The sequence below is a fragment of the Pongo pygmaeus genome, chromosome 12 (genome assembly GCF_028885625.2).
Source record: "Pongo pygmaeus isolate AG05252 chromosome 12, NHGRI_mPonPyg2-v2.0_pri, whole genome shotgun sequence".
Lineage (NCBI taxonomy): Eukaryota > Metazoa > Chordata > Mammalia > Primates > Hominidae > Pongo > Pongo pygmaeus.
Window position 1 is genome coordinate 1,096,960 of NC_072385.2, and position 19,974 is coordinate 1,116,933.

The following is a 19,974-nucleotide window of genomic DNA, read 5'->3' on the forward strand; positions in this document are numbered from 1 at the left end:
CCATTTTCCATATCATATTTTCTAAATTTCCTGCCAGTACAGCTTCCTTCATTTTTCAGATACAACTTGCTCTTTCTGTGCTTGATTTCATGACTGATTTGTCCTCGGAAATTATTGTGGATTCTTGGCATCTTGAAATAAATTGTCCATGCCAGATAGCATAAGCAGAGGTCTAGATGACTACAGGCACATATAAAGAGGTAAGAGAGGTAAAACACGTCTGAGATTCCGTATTCCTTAAGGTTATGTCCAGTGGACAGCCCAACTCCCTTTTAGAATCTTGTTTTTTTCTCATACTCATCACTTTTCCGCTAAAGTGTGTTTCTTTTCATACTAAAACCTTCACTTTTATCCCCAAATAGTTATATTTTCTTTATATTTTAACATATTCATTTTTTCTTGAGGAAAAAAAATTACAAAAATAAAAAGCCCAAGACTTTTTAAAAGTGTCTGGAACTTTATTTATTTTTTTAAGTGGCAGGACCTCATTACAAGTAAGTTCAGAACTAAGTTAGGATTTACTATAATCCTACTAGCACCACCCTCATGTAAACTTTTTCATATTGGTTTATTTTATACTTATGTAGATATTTGCTTTTTATTAAATAATGTGTAAATTTTAAATTAGTATTTCAGTTAGTAATATACCATAAGTTAATTTTGCTGTTCCCCACATTCTTCATAAAATTCATCCTTAATGATTGTGTTGTATTCTATTGAGTGAATGTGCACTTGTTAAACCTGGGCATCTGGGATGTGTTTAAAAATTATTCTCATAGTTCTAAGTATATATGAAATGTTTTACAATTTAAGAGATATATGCTGACTTCCATGCCTCTGGTCATCTTTTTTGTCTATCCTACTTGGGGTACTCATTTCCATGGTCATAATATAGGCCTTAAGTTAGCAATAGCTGCAATCCCTCCATAGTCTCCATTTAAAGCATTACACTCTGGTCTACATATTCTCTTGCCAGACCTTCCTATGGTTTACTGTGATATTGACCTCATCAATTTCTACAATTCATTGATCCTATTGCATTTTCAATATCCCTTATTCATCTCATATCCTCAATACCAACCAAATCTTTTCTCTTCTTTCTAGTATAAACAGAAGACTTACACTTACATCTAATTGGTCAAAATATTGTCCCATGACAACCATAGACTTAAGGATCATTAAGAAAGTATTTTGATTTTCCCCCATGATTTTATAGAAGAGACATGCAGGGTCAAAGGGATTATGAATGGATGCTCTGTGAGCCAGTCAATCGCATATGTCCCAAAGGCTACAGGTTAAATATATTACCTGGCCCAGCAGCTTTAAAATCATCTTTTGGCCTCCTACTCTAGACAGCAAACTTCAGTTCAGGCGCCAGTGATGCTATTATGTGAGGAATATTGACTTGCCTCTGTTTTTGTTTTTAAATAACATCAGATTTGGTATCAGTTATCACTTAAAAGTTATTTGTGAGACACTTTCTCAGTGTATGTGACCTTGGCTGGGAAGCATTGCTTTATAGGTACAGAGATTAGAGATCAGATAACTTTGATAAGTCGGTATGTGCAATGGTAGAAGTATTTTAAACATGCCATGCAAGGGTATATTTCAATTCATAGCATCTATTTTTGGGGAAAAGATTCCCAAATACTATTGGCTCAGTCAATCATATCACTTGTTTGGGGATAAGGTTGGTAATATGACTCTATGCACTATGCATACTCTTAGTTTCAAGGGTCCCCATTCAAGGAATTTATATTATGGTAACACTCATTTAAAAATCAAGAACAAATGGACATGGGTGTTCACTAAAGCATACTTTTGTGAACCCTAAAGTATCTGAGACAGGTCTCAATCAATTTAGAACATTTAGTTTGCCAAGGTTAAGTACTCACCTGTGACACAACCTTAGGAGGTCCTGACGACATGTGCCAAAAGTGGTCAGGGCACAGCTTGATTTTATACATTTTAGGAGAAATCAGGCATCAAACAGTATGTGCAAGTTATACATTGCTGAAGTCCAGAAAGGCAGGACAATCTCGAATGGGAGTGGGAGCTTCTACATCATAGGTAGATAAGAGACAAACAGTGACATTATTTTGAGGCTCTGATTAGCCTTTTACTGAATACAAAACTCACACGTGAGAGGTGGGTAGACGAATAGTGACTTAGGTCTTAATGTTGCTTAGTGAATATGCATTATTACAGAAACAATAGGGAAGAGGAAGCAATCAGATATGCATTTGTTTCAGGTGAACAGAGGAATGACTTTGAGTTCTGTGTGTCCTTTATCCCACACCTGTGAATATAAGCTAACAATTTACATTACCAGCATGAAATTCAACAGAAATGCTTTTGGATAAAGATGTTCAGGCCCACAAGGAATTTCCTTGTCGAAAAATTGTGAAGGAGGTATGTAGCTTTTTCTTCTTTATAGCTTTCTTATTAAGTAATAAAATGGGAGGTTTGCCTGACACAGTTCCCAGCTTGACTTTTCCCTCTGGCTTAGTGATTTGGGAGTTTTGAGATTTATTTTTCTTTCACACTTTGCAAGACTATGGATGCTTGATAGGATGATATTAGCAATTGAAAGAGAAAAAATTTTGATTCTTAAAATCTTCACCATTTCCCTCAAAGTCTTTGAACCTTGTTCTTCTTGTAATGGACATTTGTGTGCATGATTGAGGTGTAGTATCTTAGGTGCTGTAGGAAACAGTAATATTGAAGAATGTGCTGTGATCTGCACTAAGGAGAAGGTGATGCCACTGAACAAGGCCAGAATAAACCTACCTATGGGGAAGTATTCTTGCCGAAAACGATGAACCTTAATCTCATCTTCTCTCTAAATCTAAATTGTAGTTTACCAGAGCCACAGGAGATATTCAAGAAAATGTTAACTGGCAGCATAATGAAACATTTTTAAAAATCCAGAATGTGGGACATCTTACTTGACAACTGACCTGATGTCTTCTATAAGCCAAAAGCATGAATTTAAAGAGGATCAAAGGGGAGATACTCTTCCAGATTGAAAGAGACTCAAGAGAGAAAACAATCACATGCAAAGAATGGGTATTTTTGAGATGACTGGAAATTTTTGAAGTTTTGTTTTGTACGGTATAAAATAAAACTAAGGAATTATTAACTTTCTTCAGTGTGATAGTTGTATTTTTGTTATATTAGAAAATGTAATTCTTTGAGGTATGCATGGAAGTGTTTAGGGGGAAAATAATACAGTGTCATGATTTTGTTTTAAAATTACAATAACAAAAAGGGCAGAAAGACAATATTGATAGATAAAGGAAGTGTGGCAGATGTTGAAAATTGCTGAATCTGGGTGATGAGGTGATGGAATACTTCACTCTTTACTTCTATCAATGTTTGAAATTTTTCATAATATAAAGGTATGAAAATGTTTAGTTCTGGTCCAGAAGAAAAGTGATAAGCGGAACCTTCGGGTATTTTTATTTGTTGGATTTTCTGGATTTGCGTCCAACTCTCAATCGACTCCCTTGAATGTAATACAGTTATTATTGTATTTATGATAATAAGAATAGGGTGGAAGTGGGTGATGTGATATTTGAACTTGAACAAAAAGAAATTTTAAATTTTTATATATTTATCTCTTTTCATATTATAATAATTCCTCCACATGAACACACCTCCTTTCATTCACTTCATGAGCCACTTTTTACAATGAACAATTAAACTCAAGGAACACCCAAAAGCTTTTGCTGCTTCTGCTTTATACTTTAATAAACTTTGCATGACCTTCTTGTGGGTCCTTTTATCATGGAATGAATAGCTGATATCAGATAACACCGCCAAGAGTTCTAGATGCATCCAACACACAAAGATTAAAGTAGAAAATCCAGTCAAAGTAGTTTTGAGATCTTGTGTTCCTTACATTCGTGCCCAGTTTCTAACTTCTGCATTTTTAGCTCACACATATCTTCCCTTTTATATTTTATGCCTCCTTTTCATTTCAAATTGTGTTCTCTACTAAAGGGAAATGGGTGGGGGACAGGGTGGGAGGGGCGTTCAAATACATTTGTTTTGTCACATGTGAAAGAAAAAAAATGAGAATAAGGGAAAAGAATGCTGAGCTTGACCAGTGAGATAGAATGATTCGGACTGAACCCGGTTATCCAAAATAAAAAGGGAAACGCTGGTGAGAAGCGCTACCTGAAGAGGATTCTGGAAACTGGTCCAAAGGATTCACGGCGTCAAAAATACTTCTGTTCCAGGAAAGGTAGCTTTAATGATTGGGCTTCTGGGGGAAATATTAAGTATAAATTAGAATCCTGTTTTTGGAGACATTTTGGTTCAAAGAAGACAGTGCTGACTTTGCATTCTGCTCTAGAATTGTGTAACATACATTCCAAATTCAAAGGGTAGTAGCCAGCCTTCCACCAGAGAAAGGCAACGACATTGCCAAGTCTTTGCGAGGATTCTGGGAGCAGTAACTTTGGATCTCTGTGTAGGCCGCCGGGCTTCCGCTACAGGAGGGCGTGGCTGTGACGATTATCTCATTGGGAATTCTGAGGTTATAATCCAGGAATTGTGGGTAACTACAGTCACTTCTGCTCCATTAAAGTGATGTCATCATTTCTTTCAGGAAGTTGAGTGAGGCCTGAGACAGCAATGTTTCATTTAGCCTGGAAGTGGCCCTCCTTGTCTTCAAGAAGAGCATCTGCGGCTACCAGTGGAAGATGGGGTTGGGCCCCAGGTGAGTGAGCCTTTGTCGAGTTTGCAGCATTTTGTCTTGGTGGGTTGAGGATCTATTGTATTTTGTGCGCTCTCTTCCTACTCCAGGACTGACCAGGAAGTTCTGCCACCTTCTAGGGTTGGGAAATTGGGAAGTAATTCAAACTGTATGTGCCTAGCATTCCTTTTATGTAACATGAGGGGAATAGAAGTATCAAACTGATGCAGTTCAGTGGAGAATTAAATGAGATAGTCACAAGTAAAAGGTGGTAAGTGTGGTTCATTTTATTAATTTTTTTAATTTCCCTGAGAAGCCTCAGTTACCTGAAAGCTTCTGTGAACCTGGGAAGGGATCGGAATTCCACCTGCAGTGCTATTTTGTCCCTTCTTTCTGATCCCTACAGGAAGCAGGACGATTCCTGGATTCCCTTTTTAAAAAAGTGGTGGTGGGGATGGGGGTGGGGGGCTGGGGTGGGAATCACTCCAGGCTATTGTATGGGGATGTCCTCTGTGATTCATGCAGGAGGGAGACACAGTTCTGATTTCTTGCAGATGGTCACATGAATGAGGAAAGAATGACTCTTCAGCTCCTAGCAGCAGAACCTTAACTGAGTATGACTTAGCATCCTTCTTCTTGCCGTGTCATCTCTCTTCTCAGGGCAGAAGATATTTACTAATTAGCACATTCTGCTACCACATTTGTGGGAAAAGGTAGGAAGGAAGGAGGGAGGGTGGGAAGGAGGAAAGAAGATCCACTCCTTATACTGGAAAAAAGGAGCAATATACTTTTCCTCAAAATGAGAAGTCAAGCCCAAAAGAATTCTGTACAGACAACCTTAAAATAACATCTTTCAAGCCTTTCCACAGGATTTAGTTGCTTCTTTAAAAAAAATTATGTTATTTTTATTTTGTAGAGATGCAGTCTTACTGTGTTGCCCAGGATGGTCTCAAACTCCTGGCTACAGGCTATCCTCCTGCCTCTGTCTCCCAAAGTGCTGGGATTACAAGTGTGAGCCACCAGGCCCGGCCTAATTGTTTCTTAACAACTTACTATTCTTTGTTAACTACAGTGTATACATAACTGATGTTTCTTTGGAGCTTCATTTTGTAATGAAGGCTCTGGTCACATGTAAAACTTGTATTAAATAAATTTGCCTCCTGTTCTCCTGTTAATCCATGTTATGTTAATTTAATTCTTGAGCCCAGCTGGGTCCTGGGTCCTGGAGAGGATAGAGTGAAGTTTTGTGGCAGCTACATAAGTCAATGAAATTGGAAAGAGAAAAACAACCTTTAAAAATCAACAAAATCATAACCTTATTCTTTGAGAAGTTCAATATAGGTTATAAACCTTTCAAGTGACTCACCCACAGGGAAAAAGAAGAAAACAAAAATCAGGAGGGAGGGAACGTTATTACAGATTTTGCAGATATTAAAAGGATTTAAGGGAACATTACAAACAACTCTTTGTCCATAAATTCATCAATTTACATGACATGGAATATTACTCAAAAGACATAAGTTACCAAAGTTCACTCAGAAAGAACGGATAACCTAGATAGTTGCATGTATGTATGTGTGTGTGTACATACAATTTTTACACACACATATATATATATGCGCAGTTAATTTTTTCTATCTTTTGTAGAGATGGGTTTTTACCATGTTGCCTGGGCTGTTCTTGAACTCCTGCGCTTAAGTGCTCTGCCCACCTTGGCCTCCCAAAGTGCTGGGATTAAAGGCTTGAGACACTGCACCTGCCTGGCCTGATATATATTTCAAAACTTATTTAATAGATAAAGCCTTCCAACAGCAGCATTAAAAAAACAAATATTGAGATTAATTCATTGGTGGATTCCAACATTTAAAGAGTAAAGATGTGAATTTTAAATAAACCCAGAAGAAAAAAGAGAAGGGAACACCCATCCACCCCCAGCTTGTCTCATGAGGCCAGCATTAATCTGATAATACCAAACAAGACAAAGAAATTATAAGGAAAGAAAACTACCGATGAATATCCTTCATGAACTAGGTGAAAAAATCCTGAATACAGTAGTCCCTTGGTATTGGTGGGGAATTGATTCAGGGACCCTTATAGAAATCAAAATCTGTGGAAGCTCAAGTCTGTTATGTAAAATGGCCTTAATATTCTCATGTAACCTTCTCATATAGTTGTCATACTGTATTGCATTTTTATTTGTGTTATTTTTATTGTTGTGTTGCTAATTTGTATTTTTTTCTGAATAGTTTTGATCCCTGTTTCATGGAATCTGTGGATGCTTCTGTAGTATCCACTGGCATGAAGATCTAGATGACAGAGATTGAGGTGACCACAGGACCTGGAAAATGAGGGAAGAAATCCTAGGAAAAAGATGTCAAGCAAAGAATTGCCCCTTATTCTACATTAAACTCTGCCCAAATTTCAGACTGACCGACACCCAGATATATAAAGACTTGTACAATACAATATTAAAGAGCCCAGCATCTCAATTATAGTGGGCAAAATTTGAACAGTTACTTTACAAAGGAAGACATACAAATTGTTAATATAGCCCGTGAAGAAGTGTCACATTATTGCTCGTCAGGAAAAACCAAATGAAAACTGCAGAGAGATATAACTACACAACCACCAGAATGGCAGATATTAAGAATACTGATAATAGGCCAGGCGCGGTGGCTCACAGTTATAATCCCAGTATTTTGGGAGGCCGAGGTGGGCGGATTATCCAAGGTCAGGAGTTCGAGACCAGCCTGGCCAACATGGAGAAACCCTATCTCTACTAAAAATACAAAAATTAGCCAGGCATGGTGTCAGGTGCCTGTAATCCCAGCTACTCAGGAGGCTGAGGCAGGAGGATCGTTTGAATCCAGGAGGCAGAGGTTGCAGTGAGTCAAGATCATGCCACTGCCCTCCAGCCTGCATGACAAGAGTGAAACTCCGTCTCAAAAAAGAAATACTAATAACAGCAAATGCTTATTAGGATTCAAAACAGTCAGAAATTGCATATATTTTGGAAGACAGTGTAAAATTAATCTTTTGGGAGATTATCTGGTGTATTTTTAAGCAGTTAAACACATAAAGCAATTCTAATCATAGATATTTATTCCCACAAAAAGACTTTTATAAGTATGCTGCAGGATCTTTATTCATAAAAATATTTAGACAATTAAAATGTAAGCAAGTTTCCAAAGACATATATTCATGCAATAGAACATCACTCAGTAATAAAAAGGATCAAATGACTGATATGTGCATCAACATGGATGGATCAGAAAAACACTCTATTCAAAGAATTGTAATGCAGAAGAGTTCTTACCATATGGTTCCATATATTTCATATTCTAAAATTAGTAAAATTTATGGTGAAAAAGTGGAACAGTGGTTGCCACTGGGGGAAGGGGTTAGAGACTGACTGGTAAGTGTCATGAGGGAATCTGTCGTGTAATGCTAATGTTCTGATGGATAAGTAATAAGTAAGATAGCTAGATGGAAGACTAAGACATAAATGTTGCTAATTATAGCATCTAAGCTGAGAATATATGAGTGACTACTGTATAATTCTTCCAACTCTTCTTTATGTCATAAAATTTCAGAGCTAAGTACAGTGGCTCCTGCCTATAATGCCAGCACATTTGGAGGCCAAGGTGGGAGGATCACTTGAGGCCAGGAGTTTGAGACCAGCGTGGGCAACATAGTGGGACCCCATCTTAGCAAAAAAAAAAAAAAAAAAAAAAAATAGCCAGGTGTGGTTGGGCACACCTATAGTCCCAGCTACTTTGGAGGCTGAGGTGGGAAGATGGCTTGAGCCCAGGTGGTCAAGGCTGCAGTGAACTGTGGTCATGCCATTGCACTCTAGCCTAGGTGACAAGGTAAGACCCTGTTTCAAAAAAATATTTTTTCGTAAAATATTGAGAAAAACATTGTTTTGAGTGACAAATTTTAACAGTTTTATGACACAAGACATATATATGCATCCGAAATTCCACACATTTTGCTAAAAAGACATACCAACAACAGGCACACATTAAACAGATCGACCTGGCTACTGATTCTACAGGAGAGGAAATGAGAGTGGGTAGTGGGGGATATAATGGAACAAATAAATAATAAATTTGTTTTTTTCTTTTTAATATGTATGCCCTCAAACATTCCCCTATTCAAATAAATATTTTTATGTTCACATTTTATTCAGTATTTCTATGTAAATAAACTAGGAAGATGGTCTGTGGAAGCTTTGTCTGTGTTGTTGCCAAAGGCCTGTAATATGTCTTGAAGAATATTTTCTAGAAAGAATTTAGAAGTGATTTGCAACTGAATCTTGTATGCCAAGAATAGTAGACATGAACAAAACATTCTCTGACCATAGAAGGATCAATCTTTTCATCTCAAAATCCTATAGATTATTTTTATATTTTATTACTGCTTTTAATGTTGCAGACAATAATTAAAATGAAAAGCTTATTTTTTCATTCCTTTGAAATTGACTCAATTCATTAGTCTTCGGCCTTACCATTAAAAAAAATTTCTCAATGTCTACAAGTGCATCTCTAGGAGTCTCTTCCTCCTTTTTCTCTTACTCTTCCTCCTCCTACTTCTCCTCCTACACACCCTGGCCTTCCACCCACGTCTCCTCCATCTTCTTCTCCTCCTTCCAATGTGCGATTTTGCCCATTTGGATGAATTGTTTATCCTCTCTTAATGATTTATTTATTACAATCTGCTTCTTTCTCTAATCCTTATTTTTTCTCATTAGCTTATAAGATACACCTGATCAATATGTTCATATTCATTTTAGAGTTCCTTATTATTTTTAGCCCTTCTCTCTAAGTTCTGAATAAAGTTTTATGCCATATATTCAGTTTCCTTTGAAATATATCATTGATTTTTTAAAATAGACTTTATTTTAAGAGCTCTTTTAGGGTTACAGAAAAAATTGCAGAGAAAGTATTAATATTTCCCGTATATTCTCCTTTCCCCTGCCCAGTTTCTCCTATTGTTTGCATCTTGCATGTGTGTGGCATATTTGTTACAACTATTGAACCAATATCGATACATTATTATTAACTAAAGTCTGTGGTTGACATTAGGGCTTACTCTTTGTGTTGTACATTCCATGGGTTTTGACAAAGCATAACGTCGTTTATCCACCATAGCATATCATACAGAATAGTGTCACTGCTTAAAAATACCCTGTGCTCTACCAATTAATCTCCCTGAACCTCTAACAACCACTGATCACTTTACTGACCTTTAGTTTTGCCTTTTCCAGATTATCATATAGTTGAATTACAGTATGTAGCTTTGACAGACTGGCTTCTTTCCATTAACAATATGAATTTAAGGTTATTGTGTGTGTTTTCATAACTTCATATCTCATTTCTTTTTATGGCTGAATAATACTCTATTGTATTGATGTGCCACAGTTTGTTGGTCATATATCATTGATTTTTACGGATTGAAATATCACTTACATTCAGAAAAATGTCCAAATCATAAATATACATGTGAAAGTATGAAGATAAAATGAACAGCTGTATAATCACCACCCACAACCAAAAATGGAGCATGGTAGAATTGCACACAACCCACTCTCACAGCATCATGATGCTTTCTTCCCCATGAAAAGAAACCACTACCCTAAGTTTTAAGGTTCCCTTGCTTTTCTTTATATTTTTACTATTTAAGTGTCCAAAATCATCCTACTGATGAATTTTGCATGTCTAATGAACTTCGTACAAGTGGAATCCCACTGCATCTACTGGGTTTGTCTAGTTATTTTGCTCAACATATTTATGGGAGTCATCATGGTATTGCATGTACAGCTAAAGTTTGTTCAATGTCCTTGCTCTTACCTTGTGTAAGTAACAAAAAATATTTATCCATACGATCATCGATAGACATCTGGAGTATTCTCAGCATGTCAGTGTGATGAATGATCCTGCTACGAACATTCTTATATGTGTATTTTGGTACACATTTCTTATGGGTTTATACACTGAGTAGATTTAAGTGTCATAAGAAATGCTTTTCAAATTGGGCTCTACAATCCACCAGCCTTAGATTGTTTCATATAGTGGGAGGTATAGGTCAATTTCAGTTTTATTTCACAATACTCAATTTAACAGCAACATGTATTGAATATTTGCCCTGTTCCCATGGTGCTGCAGTGCCACATTTGTTGCAGATCTGAAGTCAACATGAGCATGCATATAAAATTCAAAAGATCTACACATAAAATATTAAAATTAATTAGATTAGTTGGCAAGATTGCAGGATAAAGGAGCAAAAGTGGTATTTAGTAGAAATGGTTGGAGTAGACATCATTGTCTTGTTCCCCATCGTAGAGGAAATGTTTTCAATACTTCACTATTCCTTTTGATATTTTTTACCATTTTTGTAGATCTTTACTATTGCTTAGATGCCTAAATTTTCTTATGACAAATGGGTGATTAAGTAAACTTTCTTTTTCTGTTTCTGATACCTAGGTCATGATGTGTTACCCTTTTATATATCACTGGCAACATTTTGTTTATGATTTTTGAAAGTATATTTATGACGAGATAGACCTGTCATTTTCTTTTTCTTTCTTTTTTCTTTTCTTTTTTTTTCTTGAGATGGAGTCTCACTCTGTCACCCAGGCTGGAGAGCAGTGGCACGATCTCAGCTCACTGCAATCTCCACCTCCCAGGTTCAAGCGATTCTCCTGCCTCAGCCTCCTAAGTAGCTGGGAATACAGGCGCATGCCTCCACACCTGGCTTTTTTTTTTTTTTTTTTGTATTTTTAGTAGAAACGGGGTTTCGCTGTGTTAGCCAAAATGGTCTGGATGTTCTGATCTCATGATCTGCTCGCCTTAGCCCCCCAGAGTGCTGGGATTACAGGCATGAGCCACCGTGCCCAGCCAGACCTGTCATTTTCTATTCTAATGAAGCCTCTCACAAGTTTTGTCAGTGTTATTATAGTGGCCTCATAAAGTTAGTTGGAAAGTGCTTCCTATTTTGTTATTCTCAGGAATAATTTTGAGACTAACATGGTTTCTTCTTTAAATATTTGGTAGAATTCACTGATGACACCAGATTTCAATGCCATACTTTTTACCTATGGATTACTTAAAAGTGGTTTGATTAATTTCCAAACACGTTTATAATTTAGGATCCACTGAGAAGATAGAAACCTTATCAATTATTTGAAAAGAAAAATTAGCATATTGTAGAGTTGGTAGCTAGATTTCTGAAAGAGCAGAAAAAGAAGTCCAGGCCAGATGCAGTGGCTCACGCCTGTAATCCCAGCACTTTGGGAGGCTGAGGTGGGTGGATCACGAGGTCAGGAGTTCAAGACCAGCCTGGCCAGCATGGTGAAACCTCATCTCTACTGATAATACAAAAATTAGTTGGGCATGGTTGTGCATGTCTGTAATCCCAGATACACGGGAGGCTGAGGCAGGAGAATTGCTTGGAGCCGAGATGCAGGGGTTGCAGTGAGAGGAGATGTCACCACTGCACTTCAGCCCGGGGAACTGAGCGACCCCCTGTCAAAAAAAAAAAAAACTCTAATATATGATGGAAGTAACAACTGCAGGAAGTAGCAACTGCAGCAAGCAGCAACCACCTGAGGTCTGAGGAAACAAAGTGAAGAAAAAGGAATTACTAAAATTTAGAAGCTTGGAGGAAGGTCATGCTCACCTGAAACTCAGACCTAAGGAGAGGCCATTGTTCAGCTGGGTCTGAGGTCTCTGAGCTCAGAAACAGGGCCCTGCAGTTTTAGGACTTAGACATCTAAGGGTCAGTCTTTGGGAAGTTGTTTAATAATGTTTATAAAAAGCCATGATGAAATAGGTATTCAAGTGTTAGAAAAACTGAAAATTAGGCAGTTGCTACAGGAAAAAGTACTGCTGGCTGGCAGGCACAGGATATAGTATATCTCCCTGCCCCCACCACCCCTATACTCTTCAGCTAATAGTTGCCAAACACAGAACCAGATTGGGGGTGTGGAGGTCGGGAAAGATTGGCTGCAGATTCCCCCATTCCAGCCCCATGAAGCAGAGTGAAGAATGGTGGGTTTGGAGATGAGACAATATTTATTAAATGCACACATGAATCATTTAGTTGTATTTTTATTGATTTCTAGCCAAATTTCACTGTATTCGAAAACATAGTATTTCAGTATTTTGAAATCCCATATCATTTTACTCATTTGTACAAATCTTATATGCGCTTGAAAAGATGTGCATTTTAGTTTTTGCTAGAATCTTTTGTTCCCCCAGCTTCATATACGTGTCAAAAGCGCTGCAGATCTTCTAGGCTTTTCAGATCCTAGACTAGACCAGCATCCCCAGGAGAAAAGTAGCCCCAAATGCATGACACTCCCAACCGTTTCTGAATTTTGGCCCAGCATTTCTCAATTATCTTGTCATTTGATGCCTTTTGACATTTAAAAAGTTTGCTCACCTTTCCTCTGCTAGATGTTTGTTCCAAATCACTCATTTTTTTATTACTGGAAGTGGAAGTATACAAAGTATTATTATTCTGTCACTTTGATTTTCAAATTTTCCTTTCATTTTATCAAAAAAATCACCTATTATCAGATTGATCCTCTTTAATATGTAAACCGTATGGATTTTCAAAAACATTTCCTTGGAAAGGAGTTAAATAAAGAATCAAATAGTCTCATCTCTTAATAGTGTCTTAAGCCACTGAGCATTTTCACAGATTGGTCGTTATGTCTTTTTATTTTCCTCTTCCTTTTCTGGATTGAGTCAACCCATTCACCGTCCTCCCTCAATCATCCTCCGTAAGACAACGTACAATATTTGCTATATCAAGAGCAAGGTGAAAATAGGTGATAGATTTTTCTCAAAGAAGAAAAAAATTTCAAGGTTTTACAAGGGACTTATCCCTTCCCATAATAATAACATTTTGTCTGTATCAGTACAGCCCTACTATTTTCCTTATTAAAGCAGAGAAATCGTGGGAACCACTTGCTGTTTCTGCTTATGGCCTCATCAATGGTTGCATCTGTTTTTTTGTGGATTCTTGGCATCCACGTTCTTGTGGGTCTTGCAACAAACACATTATGGTAGGTAGCAGCAGCACTATCAGTTTCAGACGCGTCCACACCAAAATGGAATAAAAAAGCAATCCAGTCAAAGAAAGGTTGAGATCCTGTATTCCTCAAATTTGGTGTCCAGTACAAATCAGCCCAATTTCCTCTAAGTGCCTGCGTTTTTAGCACACACATCGCTTCCATTCTGTAATTCTTTTTTTTTCTTCCTGTATTGCAAACTTCTCCGTTCTCTCCTTTATGGGATATTTTCTTGGTAGGTAGGAAGGTAGGTAAAGTCCGCTTTGGTTGAGTTTATTTGGGTTTGTGTAGCGTTTGAAGAAAAATAAATTCAAACTCTAAGGAGAAGGCAGTAGAGCTGGACTAGCAGTATAAAATTAGAGGGCTAACCAAAAGAGAGTAGTGACTATACAAATACTGACTATCCAAACGAGAAAGAGATGACTTAAGGGGAAGTGCTGCCCTGCAAGAAATTCTGGGAATTGTCCAGAAGATCCAGAGGGTCAGAGACACACGCGCCAGGAAAGGCGCCTTTCATGCACGGTCCTCTGGGGAAAACAGAGAAATATATATAGGAGCTCTCTGTCTTTGGAAGCATTTCGTTTCCAGGAAGGGGGAGTTAAGGAATTCCTTTGGGACCAGCACATGTGAAATATGATCCAGGCTCTCAGCTTGGAACCAGGAAATGCATCCTAGGCAGGCAGAGAAGTGGAGAGTTTTCGTAGGAATTCTGGGAAGTGTAGTTAGGGAGTCCCGTGTAGTCGGGTAACTTCCGCTCTAGGAGGCTGTGGCCGTCTCCCTGATCCCGTCGGGAATTCTGGGAAGCGTAGTCCAGGAGGTCTCCGTAGCCAGAGCCACTTCCGCCCAAGATACGCTAGGCCATGGCCTTCTTTCCTCCCAGAAAGATGACCCTGCCCGCTCTGCGTCCTGCTCCTTCCGTCCATACTTATGTTCACTTTGCTGGGGGCCAGTAGCAACTGGGAAGTAGCTCTAGGGGAGGAGAATCCACTTGCGGTGAAGGGTGGGATTTGTTTTCTTTGAATTAGCCTTCTCCAACGTGGGGCAGCTAGCGCATACCCACTTAGAGCCAGGGGTCCAGGATCCTACATCGCAGGGACTGGGGATCTCCTGGGTTCTGTACTCCCCCAACCCTTTCCCCTGACCATCAGCCAGCTCTGCGATTTCCTAGCAGTATAATAAAAGGCGAATATCTTAATCTCTCTGCCTATGTTTCTTTTTCTTTAAAATGGTGCTAGTATCTATCTAATGGAGTTCTTTTGAGAGTTAAATAAAAAGACTTGGAACAGAGCCTGACAGGTGGTAGAAGATGGACCTCTTGTTTTTAGCACTTTTTAATTTTCTGAGAAGGACTCAGTTCCCTGAAAGCTTCTGTGAACCCAGGATGGGGTCAGAGCTCCAGCTGGAGAGTATCCCTGGCCCTTTTCTGATCACTGAGAGATTTTTCTTTAGGAGAGGATCACTCCGGGCTGTCTGGGCAGTCCACTGTAATTTATGCAGGAGTTCTGATTTCTTCCATCTTCCTTTCCTTCTTTAGCCTTGACTTCTTGAAAAAGGCTGCAGGGAGAAGGAGGGAATGACCCTTTGGCACTTGGCAGCGGAGTCTCACCTGAGCAGTACTTATCATCCTTTCTTCCCAGGGGAGACGATATTTCCTTCATTCATTAGCAAATTCTGCTCGAAGATGCCCTGATATTTGTTCAATAAATGCAGAAATGGATGAGGGAGTACTTGGGCATGAGTAATAAAGATAGTATTTAAACATTGAGTGCTGTTCATTCTAAGCGTTTGATATGAATTAACATATTTAATCCTCACAAGAGCCCTTTGTGGCTGGGTTGGGTGCCACCATTCTCATCTTAAAGATAAGCAAAGAGTCACACAGCATAGGTGGTTTATCTTTAGGTCACCCAGGTGGTAAGAGCCTGAGCTGGGATTTGAATTCAGATAGTTTCCATCCATTGCCTTAGTTCTTGATGTGTTTAGTGTCAGCTTCAGAAGACATGTTTGGATTTTTCTAGAGGACCGTAAAAGCCAGGTTAATGAGCTTTGAATTTTTGATTTTTTTTTTAGTTATCTGTAATTTAATTTTATTTGAAATATTTACAGTTCATATTCTGATTATATAAATGATTGCATATTGTAAAAGATTAAGAAAGTATAGAAAGAGTAAAAGAAAAAATTTAATTATGCTAACCACAAGATATAACAATAACAATATTAATTCAATGTTTTCCTCTTCCAGTAGACTTCTTTTTGGATTTTTACCCATGTTTAACCAAATAGGCTTCATAGCTTTTATTTTACCCTTAAGTTTTTACTATGGAAATTTATAAGCATAGCCAAATGTAATATGACTAAAATAATTCTGTGGAAGCATCACCCAGCTTCAAGCTTTGTTAACATTTGCCAGTCTCTGATCAACTCCCTGCCCCTTTTTTTTTTGTTTGTTTCAGTATTTTAAACCACATCTCTAACATTGACTTAGAATAATATTGTTTGATTGATTGTCATAATTGTCAAACATTGGTGATCATAAATTGCTTATATCCAAGACCGTGAAAGGGAAATGCCAGCAGCTACTCTAAGGTTTTCATTCGTTGCAGCTTACAGAATGGTAATTACTTGAGGACGCTAGGGGACGCAAGAGAGTGGTACCTTGGAGAAGGATGGTGATGAATTTTTTGTTCCAGTGTGGAGTTTGCCTTGCCTAGGTTTTATAGCTCCTTGTTTCTTATTTCTCTTTATCTAAATCCATACACTGAAAGTTCTTCTATTTCTGGGACCATGTCATATTTTTCTCTATGTGTCCAGCACATCGTACAAAGTTGTTAAGTGTTTATGGTTAGAGTAGTTACTCAACAGACAGCTGGCATCAAGGATTTGCAGTGTAGAATTGTAACTAGGTATCAAAATAGAATATAAATAACCCTTGGATATATTCCTTAGTCTCACTTAATATTGGTAGGTTATATAATCCACTAACTATTTCAGAGTATTGAAGAGTTGAAGAGCAATGATTGGTTATGTTTTGATAATCTAAAAAAAATTCCTAAGAAACAAATTGTTAGAAATGATAGCAACATTGATAGACCATACCTTATAACTGAGATTGTGTTTCCAGGATTTTAAAACAGGTTTTTAAAAATTGTTTCTACAGTAAAATTGACTGTTTTGTTATTTTTGGGGTACAATTCTATTACAACACAGGCATAGTTTGTGTAATGACTATCGTAGTCAGAAAAATAACATTTCCATCACCCCAAAAACTCCGCTCATGTCTTCCCTCATAATTACCCCTCACCATACCTGTAACTACTGGCAACTACCATAAGCACTAAAACTCTATAGCTTTCTCTTTTTGAGAATGTCATATCAATGGACTGACGCTTTATGTCAGATTTGAGACCGGATTCTTTTACACAGCAAATTGCTCTTGACATTCATCCAAGTTGTTATACGTATCAATACTTCATTTCTGTTTACTTCTGGTTAACAGAAGTATCCAGTTTATGGATATATCATAGTTCATCTATTCACTGGTTAATAGACATTTTCCCCCACTTTTTGGCATTTCTGAATAGAGCTGATATAAACATTCATGTAACTTTTTTGTGCTTATTTCTGTAGGATACGAAGCCAGGAGTAGGGTTACTGGGTCATATGGGAAATGCATGTTTAACTTTATAAGAAACTGCCAAAGTGTAGTAACTGTACCATTTTGCATTCTCACCAATGATGTAGAAAATTCCAGTTTATTTACATCTTCATCAGCACTTAGTATTTTCCTTATTTTTTTATTTTAGCCATTCTAAGCATTGTGAGTTTAATTTACATTTCCCTAATGGCTAATGGTGGTCAGCAGATATTACTTTTTTGTTGTTGTTTCTTTGCCATCCTTATATCTTCTTTGCGGAAGTGTCTGTATGCATGCTTTGCCCAGTTTTACATTGGGTTATATTTTTCCTATTGTTGATTTTTGAGAGCTATTTATATATTCTGGCTATAAGTCCTTTTTTCGATGTGTGATTTGCAAATATTTCTTCTCAGCCTGCAGCTTGTCTTTTCATTCTCTTAATAGTGTCTTTTGCAGAACAAAATTTCTAATTTTAATGACATCTGATTTATCAATGTTATCTTTTTTGGATTGTGCTTTTGATGTCATATCTAAGAAGTCTGCCTAGCCCCTGGTCATGAAGATTTTCTCTTGTTCTAGCAGTTTTATGGTTTTACACTTAAATCTGTGATCCATTGTGAGTTAAAATTTTAACAATATGCGATGGTTAAGTTGGGGTTTATGTCTTTACATATGAATGACCAACCATCCCAACACTACTTATTTGGGTTTATTTTTGTACCATGTTCTGCTAAATTGATCTATGTGTGTCTCTCTTCACCAGTACCAAGATATCATATTTACTGTAGCTTGATAGTAAATCTTAAGACAGGATAGTTTGATTCCTCCAAATTTATTCTTTTTTTCCAAAATTGTTTTTAGCTATTCTGGTTCCTTTGCCTTTCCATATGAATTTTAGAATCGGCTTATTTATATCTACCAAAAATTCAGCTGGTATTTTCATTGACATTATGTTAAATCAGTAGATCTGTCTTTATCACATTGAGTTTTCCAGTTCATTAATATAACAAGTCCCTTCATTTAAGTGTTCTTTATTTTCTTGCATTAGTGTTTCACGATTTTCTGCATACAGATCTATACATGTTTTGTTTAGACATATGCCCAAGTATCATCAGCCAACTGATCTTCGACAAAGTAAACAAAAACATAAAGTGGGGAAAGGACACCATTTTCAACACATGATGTCGGGATAATTGGCGAGCCACATGTAGGGGCATAAAACTGGATTCTCATCTCTCACCTTATACAAAAATCTACTCAAGATAGATTAAGAACTTAAACCTAATTCCTGAACTATAAAAATTCTAGGAGATAACACGGGATAAACCCTTCTAGACATTGGCATAGGCAAGGATTTCAAGACCAAGAACCCAAATGCAAATGTAATAAAAGCAAAGATAAATAGCTGGGACTTAATAAAACTAAAGAGCTCTTGCATGGCAAAGGGAACAGTCAGCAGAGTAAAGAGCCAACCCACAGATTGGGACCCCTGACCCTGACCCCTGACCCTGACCCCTAACCATGACCCCGAATCCCTGACCCTAACCCTAACCCCTAACCCTAATCCTTAACCCTAACCCCTAACCACAACCCTTACCCTCACCCTAACCCAACCCTAACTCCTAATCCCTAACCCCTAACCTCTCTTAACGCTTAACTCTAAACGTTGACTCCTAACCCCTAACTCTGACCCCAACCCCTATCTCCAACCCCTAACCCTAAACTTAACCCCTAACCCCTAACCCTAGCACCAACCTTAACCCTAGGTTCTTTACTACGTTTGTATTGACTATGTCAATGTTGATTATTATGATTGCTGTCTTAGGACTGCACGGCAGCGAGGGGATTGCGGATCTTATATTAATATTTTTGTATTGAGGCAGTGCATTAGCATTACAGGTGCTTGTTACATGAGGAATAGGGGTGTCATATTTTGGGTGTCATGTCTGCATTAGGAATGCTGCATTTGTCTTCCGAGGCGGCGGTGTGGATCTCGCACTGCGGCCGCCTCGCCTTGGCTGGGGAGAATCTCGGTGGGCAGGATTCAGAGGGGCTTTTGGTTTCCCATTTTCCATACTGAACCCTTCTAACTGGTCTCTGACGCTGATTATTCAGGGCTACAAACAGGAAGGATTTTATTCACCGTCGATGCGTCCCCGAGTTGTCCCAAAGCGAGGCAGTGCCCCCAAGGTCTGTGCTGAGCAGAAAGCAGCTCCGCCCTCGCGGTGCCCCCGGCCCGCCTGTCCGGGTCTGTGCTGAGGAGAACACTGCTCCTCCTTCGCTGTATCTCCGAAGTCTGTGCAGAGAACTCCGCTCCGCCCTCACGATGCTCTTCAGGTCTGTGCTGAGCAGAAAGCAGCTCCGCCCTCGCGGTGCCCCACGCTCGCCCGCCCAGATCTGTGCTGAAGAGAACACTGCTCCTCCTTCGCTGTATCTCCGAAGTCTGTGCAGAGAACTCAGCTCCGCCCTCACGATGCTCTCCAGGTCTGTGCTGAGGAGAACGCAGCTCCGCCCCCGCAAAGGCCCAGCGCCGGCGCAGGCGCAGGGAGGCGCCCAGCA

General features: G+C 38.4%; 1 protein-coding gene across 17 annotated transcripts in view; it reads left to right on the forward strand.

Moving 5' to 3' along the window:
- Positions 1–9,170, forward strand: part of LOC129026049 (zinc finger protein 806-like) — a 36,261-nt gene extending 27,091 nt beyond the window's left edge. For 3 of the 17 annotated variants that reach the window (XR_010122986.1, XR_010122990.1, XR_010122995.1), the window contains 2 exons: positions 2,253–2,412; positions 2,860–4,592. Coding sequence is in view for 1 of the 17 variants with exons in the window: in XM_063648463.1 (XP_063504533.1) it covers positions 2,333–2,363 (31 nt within the window). In the remaining 16 variants the exon portion in view is untranslated. Of the gene's footprint in view, positions 1–59; positions 2,413–2,859; positions 4,593–4,615; positions 5,878–6,948 lie in introns of those variants that run through there. The other 14 variants (XR_010122989.1, XR_010122999.1, XM_063648463.1 and 11 more) reach the window with 11 other exon arrangements.
- Positions 9,171–19,974: the final 10,804 nt, after the last annotated feature.